General features: G+C 44.3%; 1 protein-coding gene across 1 annotated transcript in view; it reads left to right on the top strand.

Annotated features, from left to right (window-relative positions):
* The first annotated feature begins 369 nt into the window (after positions 1–369).
* Positions 370–19,208, top strand: part of CD34 (CD34 molecule) — a 24,197-nt gene continuing 5,358 nt past the window's right edge. Inside the window, exons 1-4 of the mRNA XM_011937950.1 lie at positions 370–770; positions 11,765–11,947; positions 12,541–12,794; positions 14,152–14,232. Of these exons, the coding sequence (XP_011793340.1) occupies positions 692–770; positions 11,765–11,947; positions 12,541–12,794; positions 14,152–14,232 (597 nt within the window). The 5' untranslated portion in view covers positions 370–691. The remainder of the gene's footprint in view (positions 771–11,764; positions 11,948–12,540; positions 12,795–14,151; positions 14,233–19,208) is intronic.

Below are 19,208 nucleotides of genomic sequence, written 5' to 3'. Positions count from 1 at the left end.
GGGAGGAAGGGAGGAAGGAAGGAAGGAAGGAAGGATCTCCAAGAATGGTTTGGACAGCTAAAATGAATACTTACAGTCACGTATACCTGCTCACTCCTGATGCTTCACTCACAACACAGCACAGGATCTTGTGAGGCTATCACTAAATGTGTCACATTGTGGTTAAGTTTTACCCAATTAACGAAATGCTCACACTTCTAAACTGACGTCCTTACAGTAGATTCCTTTTGCAAGATTGTTACTAGCTTACAACTTAAAAATAAAGGAAAGAAAAATAAAGGAAAAAAAAATTGGAGGAAACTTGCCCCTGCCCTGGCCACCACCAAGACTGCCACAAAGGGGTTAAAAGTTAAGTGGAAGCGGAGCTTGAAGAAGTGGGATGGGGCCTCTCCAGAAAGCTGAAAGAGGCGTCTGGAGCCCGAACAAACCTCCACCTTTTTTGGCCTCGACGGCGGCAACCCAGCCTCCCTCCTAACGCCCTCCGCCTTTGGGACCAACCAGGGGAGCTCAAGTTAGTAGCGGCCAAGGAGAGGCGCTGCCTTGCCAAGACTAAAGAGGGAGGGGAGAAGAGAGGGAAAAAGCAAGAATCCCCCACCCCTCTCCCGGGCGGAGGGGGCGGGAAGAGCGCGTCCTGGCCAAGCCGAGTAGTGTCTTCCACTCCGTGCGTCTCTCTAGGAGCGGCGCGGGAAGGATGCTGGTCCGCAGGGGAGCGCGTGCGGGGCCCGGGATGCCGCGGGGCTGGACCGCGCTTTGCTTGCTGAGTTTGCTGCGTGAGTACTGCCCGCGCGCCGCGGCCGCTTGGCTTCGCCGCGGGGAGGGTCGAGTCTCTCTGGGAAGCTGAACGACAGAGCAGAGTCTCACTAAGAGAAGTGACCCCTGCCCAATCCCTGCACTGCCGCCCACTGCGGCTTCCCCTGGGGCCAGCGCCTCAACTGGGAGCCGACGGGGGTGGGAGGGGAAGGGAAGGCCACCACCCCGCGGGTGTGCGTTAGCCGAGGTGCGAATCGGTCAGCACGACTGGCTCTTCGACTGAGATAAAGTGCTTTGGAGATGCCAGGGTCTCTTCTGGTTGCCAGAGGTGTGGAGTGCGAAGTTGCAGCCAGAACCGGGAGACTGGGGAGGAGAGAAGAAGGAAAAGTTTTGTGGCTCTTGGTTGATTCGGAAAGTATAGATTCGGAGCTGATAGATGGGAAGGGGCCGGGGTGCCCAACTTGCACCGGGACTGGGAGAGCCAGAAGTGGACATGAAGGAATTCGAGGGAAGCGAATCAGGGATGAGGCTCCAGGTCCCAGGCCAGGGGAGTTCGGAATGAACAGTCCGTGAAAAGGAAAAACAAAACCAACCAACCAAACAAAAACCTTGCATTTAAGATTAGGAAGCTGAGTTTCAATTCCCGCTTCAGCAACCCCACCGCGGAGGTAGGGATAGACAGAATTTGCTCTGCACCCAGCCTCGCTCGCCTTACCAAAAACAGTCACCCTTGCACAAACTCAAAACTTGTTACCTTTTGGAGTTTTCTTCCTCTGCCCCTGCTCCAAGTTCTGAAGCTAGTAGATGGGTTAGAGCACTCACCCCCACTCACCTACACATACCCTTACTCTTAAGGTCTTGCTCTCACTTTGGGGGGGGGGAAAAAGGCTTCGAGTATAAATATTTATACTGGATTAATTTCCTTAATTTCCTTGGGGAATGACATTCTCCACCTCATCTCTTTGCACTTGGAAGGTTTGAAACTTTTGAAGCTTTGTACATTGCTCTCCCTTTTGCTTACAGCACTCTAGGGCTCCCAATTCTGCACTCTCACTACATCCTAAAGGCCACCCACTATGGCCCTGCAGAGTGACCTGGACTAGACCTCTTTGCTTCCAGTCTCCTCTGTTGTCCCCCTTCGGGTCCACCCAGCTGGGGAGAGCTGCCCCTGGGCTGGAGGAAGCTCTGAGTGAAGTTTTGGCTTGCCCTGTTTGGCAGTCCTGGACATGTGCTTCAGAGCAAGGAAAAGCTATCACTGAGGTTTCAAAACCCTAGAGTGGGTGCTAGACTAGGCCCTCATAACAGGGGTGAGTTGGCTGGGCGCAGTGGCTCATGCCTGTAATCCCAACACTTGGGGATGCCGAGGCGGGTGGATCATGAGGCCAAGAGATTGAGACCATCCTGGCCAACATGGTGAAACCCCATCTCTACTAAAAATACAAAAATTAGCTGGGCATGGTGGCGCACACCTATAGTCCCAGCTACTCAGGAGGCTGAGGCAGGAGAATCCCTTGAACCCAGGAGGTGGAGGTTGCAGCGAGCCAAGATCCTGGCACTGCACTCCAGCGTGGGAGACAGAGCGAGACTCCATCTCAAAACAAAAACAAAAAAATAGGGGTGAGTTGGCCAGTGGTGCAGATTCCAATCAGATGCTCCATTCTCCTTTGGCTACACAGCTCATGATGACCTGGTCCTCAGCCGGATGAGGTCCACCCTTTTCTTATTTCCTCAGCTGGTGGGTGTCAGTCTCGCCTTGGCCTGCCGAGCTTGGGGTTCGGGAAGCAACACAACCTCTGCAAAACTTTGGACTGATATTCTGAGAATTCTATATCCCAGCTTTGGGTGGGGAGGGATGGGGCACAAGGCCCCATTCCCAGCCTTGCCAGACTATTTGAGCCAATTGTAGTTTTATGCCTTTCCCAAGAGTTTTCTAGGGTTTTTGCTTGGGTTTGTTTTGTTTTGTTAATACTAGGAGTCATTTTCTGTCCTGGGATACATTGTGGGATAAATGAGATAACTGAGTGTACCTTGAAGTGCTACCATAGGGCTGTTGCAGAAATGCTATTATTATTGTAAAATTTAGGGTGGAGGGGATTTCTGTGGTTTGTTTTCTCATCATTTACCCCAACAAATAGCTTGTTGTGGAAAGTTCTTTTTTCTGTCCCTTTGAGAAGGTGGCATGGGCACAGGCACTGCAACTAACCAGAAGTGGGCTGTCTTTGTTGGAAGTGGGGTAGATCACAGAGCAGAATCAGGGTGGGGGACTCAGGGGCCACCAGGCAGCACTGACAGAGAACTGGCTGGAACAGGAAGCCTTTCAGGTAATTAGGGAACCCCTTTGTCAGGCTCAGGGTATCTATTTCCTCCAAGCTTTCCAAGGCCTGTCCCTCTTCTCACTCTGACAACACCCCCAGGCCCTCCCCATCGCATTCCTCTTCTTCCTTTGAGTCCTTCGTGCCTGCTGACCCCCACACCCATATCCTGTCTAGGGCTACATGTAAGAGGGGAAAAATAAAAGGGAAAAGAATTTTATCAGCTATTTTCCAGAGGGGAGAGGACTCCACCCTTTGAATCTCTGCCATATGGCGACCGAGGAGGAGCAGCCTTGGGGACCTCTGACTAATTCAGTGGTCCCCAGTGCTCCCCACTTGTAGACCCAACCCAGCTGGCACCACCTTTGCAGATGCACGTCTTCAGCAGCATTCCTGTTTGGCTGATAAAACATGCAGGGGCCTGGGGCCTCTTTTTCTTATCCCTTTGGCTCCACCTCCTGGACCTCCTCATTCCCTTGTCCTCTTGTCTCCTTCCTTCGCAATCTTTGTCTCAAAAAGCTCAGGGCAAGAAGTGCCAAACTGCAGCAGATAAACTCAGCTGCAGAGTCCTACAAAAACAAATAAAAATGAGGAACAAATTCCACTTCTTACGGTTGGTCTCATTGCCTGATTTCCTTTAGACCCTGAACTGGAGGGCGTGGGTTTACTTTCTGGGCTGGATTGTTACCCAACTCCACCCTCAGGGTACTTGGGCCTCCCTCTCTCATTGACTTTGGTTGATCTAACTAAATGGCTTGCAGTGTGGAGAACTAAAACTGAGAAGGTATGGAAAAAGAACACAACACCACCCTCCAAAAGAAAATTCTCACAGTCGCCAGGGCTGCGAGAATTCCATATTTTTCTGGGCTTTGACTTCTCTAATGAGAACATTCACTTCCCTCCTTAGCTAATAAATGAAAACATATTATTTATGAGTTTTAGTCCCAGAGCTGGACTTTGTGCTAAGGAGAAAGATGCATGCATGTTGGAAAGATGGAGAGACAAACAAATAGGGATGCATACAAAGGTGTACTTCCTAGTACCTGTGCTCTTGGAGCCCATCAGGAAATGAGTCACTTCCTTCAGATGCAATGGAAAAGGCTTTTGGGCTTAATTGGGAAGTAGGCTTCTTCCTGATTTGGAAAAATGAAATCAAAACTGATACTTCTTAGACAGGAGTGGCATCTCTCGGCAGCTGATTTAAGAAAATGTCTTCAGGGGTCTTTGGGTGACAAAGCCTAGAACCCTAGATAATCCTGGATGAGCAAAGGCAGGCAGGAGGCTGAACTGCTTAGCACGATAAAATAAAGTGAAGCCTTGTGTTTGGGTGGGCCCAAGAGACACAAAACTGAAAGGACTCCAGAGCCCAGGAAGAGCATATAAAGGGCAGAGAGGTGCCTGGAGTCATAGCAGGATATTGATGGGTGGAGGATGGAGAAGACCTGGGAGGAAAAATTTTTTTTTTAATATATGGCTTCATTAGCACAGTAATGTCTAATGTTTCAAGGTTATGCCATTGTCTCCCCTGGGCTGCCCTGTAATCTCATTCCATGCCCTCAACCATTCAGTAAATATTGGCTACACACACTAGCCTTGAGTTAGTGACTCTCTGGGGAGAGTAAAGTAGAGTGCTTGGCTAGCTTATGATGAAGTGGTATACTAGTCCAGACAGGGAGCCATTGAGCCATGGAGCCACAACCCAGGAGTCTGTGGTGCTGGTAAAATGGAGGAAGAGGTGACAGGGAGAAATGTAGGTGCCCAGAGAATCTTCAAAATAATCAGGCTTCCACAGTAAGTGGATGGGGTCCAAGACATGCTATTTTATTTATTTATTTGAGACGGAGTTTCTCTTTTGTTGCTCAGACTGGAGTACAATGGTGTGATCTCGGATCACCACAGCCTCTGCCTCCCAGGTTCAAGCCATTCTCCTTCCTTAGCCTCCTGAGTAGCTGGGATTATAGGCAGCATCACCATGCCAGCTAATTTTGTATTTTTAGTAGAGATGGGCTTTCTCCGTGTTGGTCAGGCTGGTCTCGAACTCTCGACTTCAAGTGATCCATCCACCTCGGCCTCCCAAAATGTTGGGATTACAGGCATGAGGCACGGCGCCCGACCAAGACATGCTATTTGAATATAAAACAGAAATCTCGGTACACTGGGAACCCTCAGGCCACAGACCCTTGGTTTATATATACTCACACCTCAGCTTAGCCTTTGAAGCCTAAGAAGGCATCTGCTCAGTCCTTTGTTCTAGTCTAGGATGACTCAAATTCATGGTAGGCCTCAGAGTTGGACAGTCCCTTAACATGGATGCCTCCTGAGTGTTTGCAAGAAGCATGAATGGATCACTTATCTCCCAATGTGGCTTATTTCATTCTTATAAATAGCTACATCATTTTAAGCTTTTTCCTTGGATTGCAGTGCAATTGGCCTTCCCATAACTTCTAATCATTACTTCTAATTCTATTCTTTGGGCTGGCACAGATTTAATCTGGTCCTTCATGACAATACCTGAAGACGTTTCTAGTGGGCCCCACTAGATTATAAACTCCTTGAGGGATTGATTTAAATGACCATGACACTAACACCTAATGGAGGAAAGAGATCCAGCTCTCATTTTGTACTCTCCACAGCACTGAACAAGATCCTTTGCCCATCACTGGCACTGCAGAAAAATGAGAATGAATATACGGAATGAATATATCCCTTCTCCAAAATGCTTACAACCAGAAGTATTTCAAATTTCAGATTTTTTCAGATTTTGGAATATCTGTGTAAACATAATGAGATGTCTTAGGAATGGGACCCAAGTCTAAACATGAAATTTGTGTTTCTTATATACCTTATATACATAGCCTGAAGATAATTTTAGACAATATTTTTAATACACTTGTGCATGAAACAAAGTTTTGACTGTGTTTTGACTGTGACCTGTCACATGAGGTCAGGTGTGGAATTTTCCACTTGTGGCATCATGTTGGCACTCAAAAAGTTTCGTATTTTGGAATATTTTAGAATTTCTGATTTTCAGATTAGGGGTGCTCAACCAGTATAAATAACATGAATCTTAAAGAAAGTTATTTATTCTTCATCTCCAAATTCTTCTTTTCCATATCAGGGATCAGCAAACTTTTTCTATAAAGGGCCACAAAGAGTAAATATTGTAGACTTTAGGGGCCATATGTGGTTTCCAATGGATGTTCTACTTTGTCTTATCTTATGACACTTTTAGAAATGTAAAAGCCGGCCATGCATGGTGGCTGACACCTGTAACCCCAGCACTTTGGGAGGCCGAGGCAGGCAGATCACCTGAGGTCAGGAGTTTGAGACCAGCCTGGCCAACATGGCTAAACGCCGTCTCTACTAAAAATACAAAAATTAGCTGGGCATGGTGGTGCACCCCTGTAATCCCAGCTACTTGGGAGGCTGAGGCAGGAGAATGTCTTGAACCTGGGAGGCAGTGGTTGCAGCCAGCCAAGATCACGCCACTGCACTCCAGCCTAGGCGACAGAGTGAGACTGTCTCAAGAAAAAAAGAAAGAAAGAAAGAAATGTAAAAGCCATTCTTTACTGACTGAACATACAAACACAGCCCGTGGGTCAAGTTAGGTTCACTGGCTATAGTTTGCCAACCCCTCATCTAGAGGAAATAACACTAGACCCTCAACAACATGATTTGGTTTCTAGACCTCTCCTAATCCAGGTTATCTTCACATGAACAGTCCCCAGTTTAATTAATTCCCCCTTAAAATATAACATGAGAACAAGACTGCTATGACTAGAGGTAGCTGGTAGGAACACACCTGCCATAGTTGTCCTTCAATCCTATTGCTTTTCCTAAACTCCAAGGATTGTGCTAAGCACCAAGAGTAAAACACGTAAGAATAAGAATGGTTCCAGCACTTTAGAAATTTATATTCTGACTGAGGTGACAGTTAGACCTATTCTGAGGAAGCAACGTATATGATTTTGTGGCAGATGAGTCACAGAAATAAGTATCTCATGCCCTCTGAGAAGCAGAAGGAAGGGGCCTGAAACAAAAGATATCCACTATTTCTTAAGCTTTTACCAGACAGGATAACTGCTTCCACTTCTTAGCTCCTTTGTTCCTCAAACAGCTAAGACACAGGGACTACTTTTATCTCTGTTTTACAGGTGAGGTTTACAGAGTTGAAGTAACTTCCCAAACCACAGTTAAAACATGGTAAAGAAGCCTTTCAATGTGACCTGTCTGGCTGCAGAGCCTCAGCTCTTTGTCTCTGGGCTATACTGCCTTCCTGGCAATACAGTCTGTGGTTCCCAATGGCCTACTTCCCAGCAGAGGCTGGCATGTCCCTTCATCCTGGTTCTGTAACTCTATGGATTAAGATTCCCAGGAACTCCTTCAAGATACTCCTCTTGATCCAGGTGCCAGAATATGAAAGCATGGGCAAAATAAGACTGGCAGGCTAGGAGATCAGGAAACAGCACCAGGAAAAAACTAAGGAGGACTGTGAAAAGCAAGACCAACTATAGGAAAATTCAGTCTCTTAAAGTATGGGGATTTAGTTATTTAGGTAGCAGAGCTTTCTGGATCGCTGAGGATTTGCAAACTCACTTTAAACAACAAAAGAATCTTCCATTTACAAGTGGCAGGTAGAAATATTTTCAAAATGTATTGCACATGTCTTTGCTTTCTTAGAATACCCCCCAAAAAGGACTATATGACTCAGATGTATCATGAAAATGTCATGGCTATGTTGCAACTCAGTGACATCATTAATGCTTATTAAGGTATAGATATCTAACCTATTCACTTCTACCATAAATGACTCTGGAAAACTGGTGTGAGTTTTCATACTTATGTCTGCTTTTCACTTATATCTGTTTCTTAGTTTTTAGCTGTTGCTTCTCCTTTTTATTTGCTTCTAATAGGCTCTTCCTACGTTCCAACTTTAGCTAGGATATCAGATAACCAGGGTTATTAGAATTATGTGTAAAACAAGAGTGATTGCCTCTGAAGAAGTACCTGAAAGTTCAGTGCATGACTTTTACTACATGAATTTTGTGACATCTATTTGGCTTCTTAGAATCCTCATTTTACTAATTTCTTGAGACCTTGTCTCCTCCCTTGCTCCAAGTTCACCAGTTGAGATCAAATAGGGTAACTAAGGGTCAAATGGAGTCTCTAGGGAGGCACAGTTAATCAGGATGGACTGAGAAGTAAACAACAGAAGAGAGCTTTTTATTCAACTTTAAATTGTACTATAATTCTTATAAGCTTGTGGACAGGGGCTGTTCCTCCCATCTAGAATGAAAAGGAGTGGAGGTTTCATCAACTGTCTCTTAGGATCTGACAAGCTCTCACTGACTGGTAGACTCCTGCTACTCCCCTACAGAGTTGAAAGTCAGAAGGTCAGATAAAGAAAGGTCAGTATTTGATGGTTTAATGCCATGGATGTGTGTGGGAAGACAGGATAAAAAGAGATCAGTGGTCAGTCTTGACTCTCATAAATGTCGTTCCTCCAGGGCTCTAGAGACTGTAAACCTAAAGGATGTACTCACCCTACTGTGCTGCAGTGTTTATGCCAGGATTGGCTCCAGGCCCCTGGCTAAGGCGTCCCCTTGCTCCGCACCAGCTCAGGCATTTCCAATCACTTTGCTTTGACTTTCTGCTCTCCCACTTGTCCTGTCCCCCTGGTGTCTCAGAGGGTGCTCTGCTCACCCTGGGCTCAGAGCCCTGACTCTGAAGTTGGGGTCCCTTTCTCATTTGCAGGTGGATCCCGCTACTCATTCCACAGTGCTCGGCCTGGTGGTGGGTGGAGGGGCTGCTGCAGCTGGGAGGCCAGCCTCAGTGGATCAGTAGCTGGCTTGGGTCCAGAGTTGCTTTGCTCTTCTGGAACAGGCACCTCTGTCCTCAGAACTAGCAGCAGGTCTTGCTTCACATCTGGAAAAGTTCAGAAGTGTTTGTCTGGGTGAAGGAGGCCCTTCGGGGGAGGGGGTTCAAGAGCATGACATCATCTCAGTCAGGTCCAGCTTCCTCTGGAGAGAGAAAATGTCTGGGCCAGGGAGGACCAGATAGGGTCCCAGGAATCAGTATGCTGGGGGAGAAGAGGAAGAGAGCAGGCAAGAAGAGGAGTCTTGGAATGGTGCCTTGAGAGGGTGATCCTTTAATTCAGTGTCTGAATATTGCCCCCTTGGATGAATTCAGATGAATCTGACCTTAAAGTCAGAGTGGTGAGAGGGTCCCATCTAAACAAGAAAGAAACCTGGATTGGCTTCTGAATCAATTTTATTTTGATCAACCCACCTCCTGTTTAAGCCAGATGGGAGCTCATCCTTTTCTCTCCAGAGATATGGGGGATGAATTCCAATTTTTTGACAGTTTAGACCCAGCCTAACCTCCTTGCTGCATCTACTCAAGAGTTAGCCACACCTCAGTGTTCCATTGCTGCCTCCCTTCATGAACTATGGCCTTCCCTTTGGGAGACACCTTGGTCATTCAGGTTCTTCATCTCTAAGACAGAGATAGTGATATTCCTTCTTCCCACTGCTTGCCTGACACATAATAGTAAGACATGATTGCCGCACTCACCATTAATAGCAATCTACTTGCAGCAGGTTGCGGAAGGAAGCAGATATGAAAGAGTGAAACCCTTGTCATCACTTTTAGGAAACGCATTCTTGGCCCCAGGTTGATGGCTGTGAAGCCAAAAGTCTAACTTCCTTCTTGATCATAAGGGAAACAAGAGATGTCATTCTACCTTGCTGTTTACCTGGAAATTGCTAAAAAGTACAGATCTAGATCCCAATCAGGAAAATTTAGAGACAAGCTTTAGGGTGGCCTGGGACCCTCCGGGGCTTTTTGTTGAAGATGGAACTGCCTTTGTGAACTCCGGATAACAAGTTCACCCTTAACATTTACAAGGCCCAAGGCAAGAGTATAACAGAGGCCTACATACTGTATTTCTAAACATTTCAAGGTTGTAAGTCAGGCCAACTAAGTGATAAAATATCTTCTATCTTCTTCCCTTGACAAACATATCTTCATGACCACTTGGAAGGCCAGGTTTGAATTTGGGATGCTCAGATTCTTGGAATTCAGTGCCACAATGCAGCTGAGCAGGAAAAGATGGCTCCTGACTCCAGCCCACTTCCCTTCTCTACTTTCTACCTGTGACTCTGGCTCACATTGCAGGGCAATTGCATGTGTGCCTGGGACACCCCACCCACAGGCTTAAGCACTAAGCACTAACTCTTCTCCCTGCAAGCAGTCATCATTTGGCCACCACTGGGCCTTGGAGGTACACACCCTTGTGCTGCAGTTCCCCTTAGCAGGATGGACTGGGAGAAGAGGACCATCGTGGATGTCAGCAAAGTGCCATTTGAGCAAGAAACGTTAGGACTTCTGGTTCCCACGGTATGATCTAGAAAAGAGGGGACATCCTGATTGGTCCTCACAGGAAGCAGGACAGAGTGTGGGCTCTTTGAGGCATAGGGTTCAGGCAAGAAACTTCTCCTTCCTGTGTCTAATGATACTGACTGGGAATGGTGAGTCACATCTGTAATCCCAGAGCTTTGGGAGGCCAAGGCAGGAGGATCACTTGGGACCAGGAGCTTAACGTTACAGTGAACTGTGATCTCACCACTGCATTCCAGCCTGGGTGCAGTGGTGACAGAGCAAGACCCTGTCTTTTTTTTTTTTTTTTTAAAAAGGATGTATCCCAAGATATATGGAAGAGATGTGCAAGAACACTCATGAAGATCTTCAGAGAAAAATGAAATCCAAAACATTATACTATAATACTATAATAACTTAGCATTTGGTATCTCATTGATTCTCCCAACAATCCATGTAAGGTAGCCAGAAAAGACCCTTATTTAAGAGGTAAGAGAGCTGAGATACCTGCATGCACTAAATTACATGGTTAGTTATTGGCAGAGCCAGAACGAAGCTTGTCTACCTTCCCACTACATAGATGAGAAACCAGACCTTGTGTTCTCTGGTTCATTAGCTGAATTTCTAGGTCAGGGCATCCTAAAAGCTGAATTCCTCAAGAAAAGGAAAGGCAAATGGGTTTGAATACCATGAGCAAAAGGATGAAGGGAGTTTGGGAATGGGGAAGCCTGAGAAGGATAGATTTTTAAGGGGATTGCATAGAGACAGTGTGAGTCTAGTGATTATTCCAAGAGTTAGTATACCGGATGGAGAGTGACCAAAAAAGAGGATACAGTGAAAAGGAAAAAGAAGCATGACCTCTTGCACACTTTAGATCTTCGCAATATTTACACAGGTGTAATTTTATACTTTAGTATATAACTAAACATACTATGAACACCACCTCATATTTCCACATTGCTACAGTTTTTATAATTTTTTCTTTCTAATGATTGTTTATATGATATGTAATGATTGTGGTACATTAAGTGCATATATCACTTATCCTATTGTAATTCATTTAGTTGCTCACATTTCCCTCCTATAAATAATACTGAATGAGACATTTTTATGCATATAAATCTTTCCTTCCCTATGTCCTCAGGGCAAATCCGGTAGTGGGGAATTAGTCCACTGTCCAGGAGTATGTTCTTGTTGCTGCCCCATTGTCAGGGACAGCAGGGAATGTTCTAGACGGATTTTGCCAGAAGTCAGGAAATTGCATCAGGTGATATCACAAGGCTGTTATCTTTAGGTTCTGATTCTTCTTCCTCGTTTCCCTATAGCCTCTGGGTTCCTGAGTGCCAACACCACCAGTACTGTTACCCCAAAGTCACCTACCCCGGGAACATTTTCAACTGTTTCTACAAATGTATCGTACCAAGAAACTGCAATACCTAGTACCCTCGGAAGTACCAGCCCACACCCTGTGTCTCAACATGGCAATGAGGCCACAACAAACATCACAGGTAAAAAGAGCATTTGTGTCACATCCCTGAGAGGTGCTGGTGATGTTTGGGTAAAGCATTTAGGATGTTTTCAGACTGCTCCCCTCACCTCAGAGGAAATTATACAAGTCTCTAGTATTAACGGCTTGAGTATCATGCGTAGGGCACCCTGAAGTAAATTCTAGATAATTCTTCCTCAGTGACAGTTTTCTCAGGCCCATGTCTTGGGAGCTGATCCCGATCAGTAATGCCTCCTTACCCCTTCTCTCATGCTGAGTTCAGCTTAGTGATAAAATAAGGATCAGATGACTCCATAGAGATCTCCGATCTCTTCTAAAGGAAAGAAGGTGGGTACTGGTCCCAACTGGGGGTCTTTGGCTTCTCTAAGGTAGACCAGCATCTATTTCAGTTTCAGGGCACCTCTAATACATTCTGGATTCTAGCTCTGGTTCCAACAGCTTGAAATGAGCTTGGTCAGGGATGGGACACGAAGTAACTGTTAACTCTCCAAACTCCCTTTTCTGTGTTGAAATGCATGCCCATATCATGAACTAAGATTGTGTGTATGTATGAGCACGTGCACACATACACACCCATGTTTTGTTCTCTTCCAGAAACTACAGTCAAATTCACATCTACCTCTGTGATCACCTCAATTTATGGAACCACAAACTCTTCTGTCCAGTCACAGACCTCCGTAATCACCACAGTGTTCACCACCCCAGCCAACATTTCAACTCCAGAGACAACCTTAAAGTCTAGCCTGTCACCTGGAAATGTTTCAGACCTTTCAACCACAAGCACTAGCCTTGCAACATCTCCCACTGAACTGTATACATCGTCTTTTCCTATCCCAAGCATCATCAAGGTGGGTGAATTGGGCCAAAAATGGCAGATTGCCCCTCACTTCATATGTATGCAGGCAAGCTGTCTCTTTCCCTTCACACCTCTCCTCATCCCTGCCAGTGGGATTTGGGTCATGTCAGAATCAGCATGGAAATACACAGTTTAAATATTGTTGAGAGAAGCAGAAAGAGGAGGAAAGGGGTAGAGTTAGGTAATAAGGCCCATCCAGGCTTAGGTATTGCATTTTAGGGAGTAGAGAGTAAACGAGATTCTCAGAGATCCAACCAATCCTCTGATTCTTTCTAGTACCTATCGGTGGGGCTTTGACCAGGGCACCATTTCCTTTGGGAATATTTGGAAACTATTGCTCATTTGCTGGGGCTGCTTCTCCCAAAATGGTTAGGACAAATAACATTTCCTCTACATGAGAGAATTTGGTGGCTGTGCCAGGCACAGAGAGGCAGTAAAGGGGATCATTGGCAATGGCAGAAACTGGGCAGACCAGGGATGGTGAGCTCAGCCTAGCTTTCTCAGCCTTAGGGCCTATGGCTGTCAACAGCTTTCAGCATACAGGACAGAAAATATGAGGGCCTCAGGAGATATGCCTGAGGGATCTGTCTGCTTTCTGTTTTTAAAGGAGCCAGGGCCAGGCGTGGTGGCTCATGCCTGTAATCCCAACACTTTGGGAGGCTGAGGTGGGCAGATCACTTGAGGTCAGCAGTTCAAGACCAGCCTGCGCAACATGGTGACGCAACATAGCCATCTCTACCAAAAAATACAAAAATTAGCTGGGTGTGGTCATGCACCTGTAGTCCCAGCTACTCAGGAGGCTGAGGCAGGAGAATTGCTTGAACCAGGGAGGTGGAGGTTGCAGTGAGTCGAGATCACGCCACTGAACTCTAGCCTGGGCGAGACTCCATTTCAAAAAAAAAAAAAGAGCCAAAATGGGAATCTGGAGAGTCCTGGAGACCAGGAGAAAAACCAGGTATCCCCAGCGTCTGCTGGTCCACCCCATTATCCCTGTTTGCCTGTATGGCCTTTCTGCAAGTGTGTGATTGACTAGAGAGAAAACAGCCCAAATGGGAAAATATCCTCCCCTCTCCCATTCCTACACCATCCAAGCCAATGTTTACCAAGATTGCAAATAGCAACTTGCCAGTAAGCCCAGGCTAATAACAAAAGTTTTGTCATCTGATGAGGATAATGAGGATAGAGGTGAAATGGAAGAGAGTGTGACTACTAGAAATCTCTAGTCCCCTGACAAATTTTAAATTTCCTTTTCCCTAAAACTTCCTAAGAGAGCACTTGGGAAAGAAATGAGGAGGAAAGATGCTGGCTTATTTACTTTGTTTTTCTTATTGTTTTTTGTTTTAATACAGACAGAAATCAAATGTTCAGGCATCAAAGAAGTGAAATTGACTCAGGGCATCTGCCTGGAGCAAAATGAGACCTCCAGCTGTGTAAGTCAACTCCCCACCCAACCTCTTCCTCCCGCCCCCTGTCCCCTTCCTTAATCCCTTCTGAACACCCTTAAACCTTCTTGGATTGCACTGGATTTGAGTAGGGGTCTGGGGAGTTTAGCTTGGTCAACCTGCTTTTAATACCCAGCTTTCTGTTTAGGAAGTAAGAGGCCCCATCTGGTGGGCAAAAAAGGCAAAAACAGTTTTAATTATTAATAAATTTTGTTATTTTCCCCTCCTCTATAGTACTTTTTCCCACTCCTCTATAGTACTTTTTAAATTTCTCCCTTCTCTATAGTACTTTTAAATCTGAGAGAGTCAGATCTAAGTTGCTTTTTGGTTAAGAAAGTCCCTCTCACTCACCAGATATAAACTAATCACCTAAAATGTCAGTTCATTTATTATTATTAAATATTTACATGTAACTCTTTAATCCATATAGAATTTATTTTGCCGTAATGTTACATTTTCCATGTAACCATTTTTCCTAACATTATTTGTTGAATGACTCCCTCTTCTGTTGCATGGGATGTATCTTTTAGCTTATATTAAGTTTTTATATGTCTTAGGGCATACTCTTCAGACATATTTTATTTGTTCAGTTTGTCTATACTCTTGCCTATTTTAAATTTTCAAAATTATTGTATGTTTTTGCTATAGTATTTTTAATATCCAGTCAGGCAGATCTTTTTTTATTACACTGTAAAAAGTGTGAAGTTTTTTTTCTTTTAGAAAAAAATGCAAAAAAAAAAATGCTTTAAAATTTGAATTGTAACTACTCTGAAATTTCTTCATTTTTTCTGGTTTTCTTTTGCCTCTCTCAGTATCTTGTTTCTTTAGCTTTATTTTTTCTCTAGATTTGATGGATTTCATAGGCCTATTTGTCACATAGATCTCTCATTATATATTCAAATTGATTGTCGCTGATAGGTTAGAAAGTTAATAGAGTTTTGAATAATTATTTTTGGGTTGGCCAGTTTCTTGAATTTGCCTATTGATTCTAGGAATTTTTTAGTTCATTCCTTTCAATTTTAAGGTGAGCTATCTTGTTATCTACCACAATATATTGTTTTTCTCCTCCTGTTTAGTAGTTATGCCTCTTGTTTCAGTTTCATGTCTTACTGCATTGGAAAGAATGTAGAGGGCATTGTGTTAATTTAAATGATTCTGGCAGACTTTGCTTTGTTTCAGTAAATCTAATTTCCTAACAGTAACATGGCTCTGGAGGAAGGACGAGGTGAAGGAAAGAGTGGTATTTACTTACAGAAGAAAACATTTTCTTACAAGTTGGGGATCCATTTAAGGGAATCACGTATGTGATGTGTTGGCATGAATAGATTGGAGAGATCGCAGTCTGTAGAGGGCATAAATTACTTATTATTTCCATTCGAACTTGGTAGTTTTACTACAATCATCAATTGGGTCTCTCTAACTTACAAATTTGTAAAAATTATACCTGAAAGAATTTAACTTAGGACATCTAAAAGCAACCGAAATAGTGATGACATAAGTTTGCATACTGGAATAACTAAATGCAGTCTGCAAATTAGTTAACTTAAACGTGAACATACAATGTACAAGTAACATGCAGTGTGCTTCTGATGCTGATTTTCAACTCAACTCATTAGAAAAAAAATTGTCAAGTTCTTTGCTGATCGTAGCCAAGGAGAATGACGATCTTTCCCCCTGCAACTCCATCGACTTGGTGGAGCATATGTTTTGCTGTGTATCACACAGGTATGTGCCAGAATGCTAATTCTTTGTGCCTGGAATTTAGAGTTAACTGCAGAGCATTTGCCTTTCTGTTGCTCTTCAAAGTTCACATGTAACTTGGGTCACTGTATGAGAAAAGTGCCAGAAACTTACTGCTCTTTTAGAAGTAATTCCTCTTAACTCTGCTGTGGTCTTTGCTGTCTGGCCTACTTCGTGCCACGGCTGAGAAGGTCTCTGCATGTTCCTCTAAGATTCAGGTAGGATCTGTGAGTGGTGATGTGAAAAGAGAGCAGCTCCCCTCCAGTTCCTATGCTAAAGAAGACTTCCATCCACACTGCCCCTTCATGAAGCAACTCAGTGGCAGCTCATATGAGTGCTTTTGTTTCCCTGGTCTTTCCACCAGTGTTGATCCCCTTTCTTCCTGAGGGCTTCTCTTCTCATCCTCAGCCCCTATGTGGCAATGCCTTCTCCTGCTCTCCAAGGTAATTTATCCTCAGCCAACTATCCTGTTCCAAAATGTTTAGCCACAGCTCCCGATTGTGTCCGAGATGCCCTTTCCTTCAGCCCTACTCCCTGTTTGTCTGATAAACAGTCTGTTTCAAAAGCTGCGAGTGCTGCAGGGCCTCCTAATTTTCCTTAGGTTGGATTTGTACTTTCGGTGTCAGAGGGCCTTAAGGTATTGATTCTAACGTTGGGAGCCTCAGGCCCTACGTAATATTCTCGTGAAGAGCAAGAAGGATTTGGTTTCCCCGAATATCACATCCTTGATGTATGTTGGTACTCTCCTGCATCTGATATATGCCCGTAACAGGAATATGTGTGCATGAGTCTAGCTATCCAGACACTCGTTCTGCACTGATACATAGTGAGTGCCAATATGTTAGCTCACCCTATGTGAATTCTGTAGGTGTGTCTTCTGTATGTGCATTCTGTAGACATGTCTATCCCAATCACTCTTTTTTTGCCCCCAGCCATCACCTCTAGGCAGACAGGGGAAGGGAAGGTGATACCACTCTCATTTCAAACACCTGTTACCATATCTCAGCACCCTCATTAACAGTGTGTGTCTTCCTAAGTCTAACTTTCATTCTTCTGGCAGCAGTGTCAGCTTAATTTAGTTTTTGTAGTTGTGGTTCCCCAAATAGTTTCCAAAATGTAAGATTATTTGATACTTTTATGCTATACCCGTTTGTCCAGAGGAATCCACCAAAATATTTTTAATTGTGATAAAATATACATAACCTAAGTCATCACCTTAACCACTTTTAAGGGTACCATTGAGTAGTAGTAAGCACGTTCACATTATTGTACAACCAATCTCTAGAACTCTCTGCCTGTTCCATAACTGAAACTGTATACCCATGAAACAACTCCCTGCTCTCCCCAGACCCTGACAACTTTCTGTTCCTATGAATTTGGCTACTCTAGGTACCTCATATGAGTAGAATCATAGTGTTCGTCTTGTTGCGTGACTGGCCGATTTCACTCAGCATAATGTCTTTAAGGTCCAACCATGTTGTAGCACCTGTCAGAATTTCCTTCCTTTTTCAGGCTGAATAATATTCCATTGCATGCATAAACCTCGTTTTGTTTCTCCATTCATCCGTTGATGAACACTTGGGCTTTTTCCCCTTTAGGCTAATGTGAATAATACTGCTTTTAACATAAGCGTACAAATATCTCCTTGACACCCTGATTTGAGTCCTTTTGGGGATATATCCAAAAGTGAAATGGCTGGACCACATGGGAATTCTATTTTTGAATTTTTGAGGAATCACCAGACCATTTTACATTCCCACCAGTAGTGTACAAGGGTTCCAATTTCTTCTCATCCTCATCAACACATCTTATTTTCTGGGTTTTAAAATAGCAGCCGTGCTAATGGGTATGAGGTGGCATCTCATGGCGGTTTTGATTTACACTTCCCTGATGATTAGTGATGTCGAGCCTCTTTCACGTGTTTATTGGTCATTTGTATATCTTCTTTGGGGAAAGGTCTAGTCAAGTCCTTTGTCCACCAATTTGTTCTTTAGAATACCTATCTTTTCTACCATATCTGTTTATTTGCAGAGTTTGTAATTACTCAGCTAGCTCACTTTACTCCTATTCACATTGACTTCATCTGAGGCAGGCTGCCTCCAGCCTCCACTAAAGGTCAGTTTCCATGTGGAAAACGTAAGTTACAGATGAAGATGGTGTGTCTACTGGAAAAAGCCTGCGATCTGGAAACAATCTCACTTCTCATCCTTGGTTAACTGCCTCCACTAGTTAGGTGACTTGAAACAGGTCCCTTCATTATTCCAGTTCCTATATGAAAATAGAGTTTTCACCTGCATTGTCAAACTCACACAAAAATAGATAAAATGATTTTAAAAGGGGTTGGGGGAGATGATTCATCCTATAATCTCAGCATTGGAAAATATCTTAAAGGTCATTAAAAAAATACCTATCCTTCCCCCACCCCCATCCCCATCCCAATGCTTGACGTTAAGAGTCTTTGCAAAGTTTGAGAATGCTACTCTAGAGAGGTTAGATGGGTTTATTATGTTTGCAAAGAAACATGTGTGAGCTGATGTAGTTAGGAGCTTGTAAATCTGATTCTCATGAACAAAATGGTGAGGCTGTGTCTTCCTCCTGCCCACTCTCCCGTGATGTTTGCCCACAGCCTCTCTTGGGGGAGGATGTTTATTCCAAGCGTCCGGAGAAGCATTGTGCTTTGTTCAGGATCCACCTGCTCCTCTTGGGGCTCAAACACAATTCACTGATGTGGTTGGATTCCAGAGTGGGAGGCTGGCCGGTATTATTCCTTTGAATCTAGTCCAAGAAACTGTGCAAGGGGTGGAGGGACCCTGTGTCGAAGCCAACTTGTTGGGATGTTAAGTTGAACAACAATTCCCTGAGTTCTTTTGTTTGCTGCTATGGTTTGTGCAGTCTGGGTTGTAAATGCTATAATGTACATTCCCCCAACATACACACTTAGGAGTCTTACAGTCTAGTCAGAGAAAAATGATGTTAACAATGCACAGAATGTGATCAATATGTAGACTCTAGATGATATGGTATATAAGGTATAACTATTATTAATAATGATAGTAGCAGCTGCCATTTATCTAGTGCCCACTAGATTCTCAACACCACATTGGATACTTTTTTTTTTTTCAGACAGAGTCTTGCTCTGTTGCCCAGGCTGGAGTGCAGAGTACGATCTCGGCTCACTGCAGCCTTCCAACCTCTGTCTCCTGGATTTAAGCGATTCCTGTGCT

Source organism: Colobus angolensis, unplaced genomic scaffold (genome assembly GCF_000951035.1).
Source record: "Colobus angolensis palliatus isolate OR3802 unplaced genomic scaffold, Cang.pa_1.0 Scaffold100, whole genome shotgun sequence".
Classification (NCBI taxonomy): domain Eukaryota; kingdom Metazoa; phylum Chordata; class Mammalia; order Primates; family Cercopithecidae; genus Colobus; species Colobus angolensis.
This window is presented reverse-complemented; position numbering and strand designations above follow the sequence as displayed.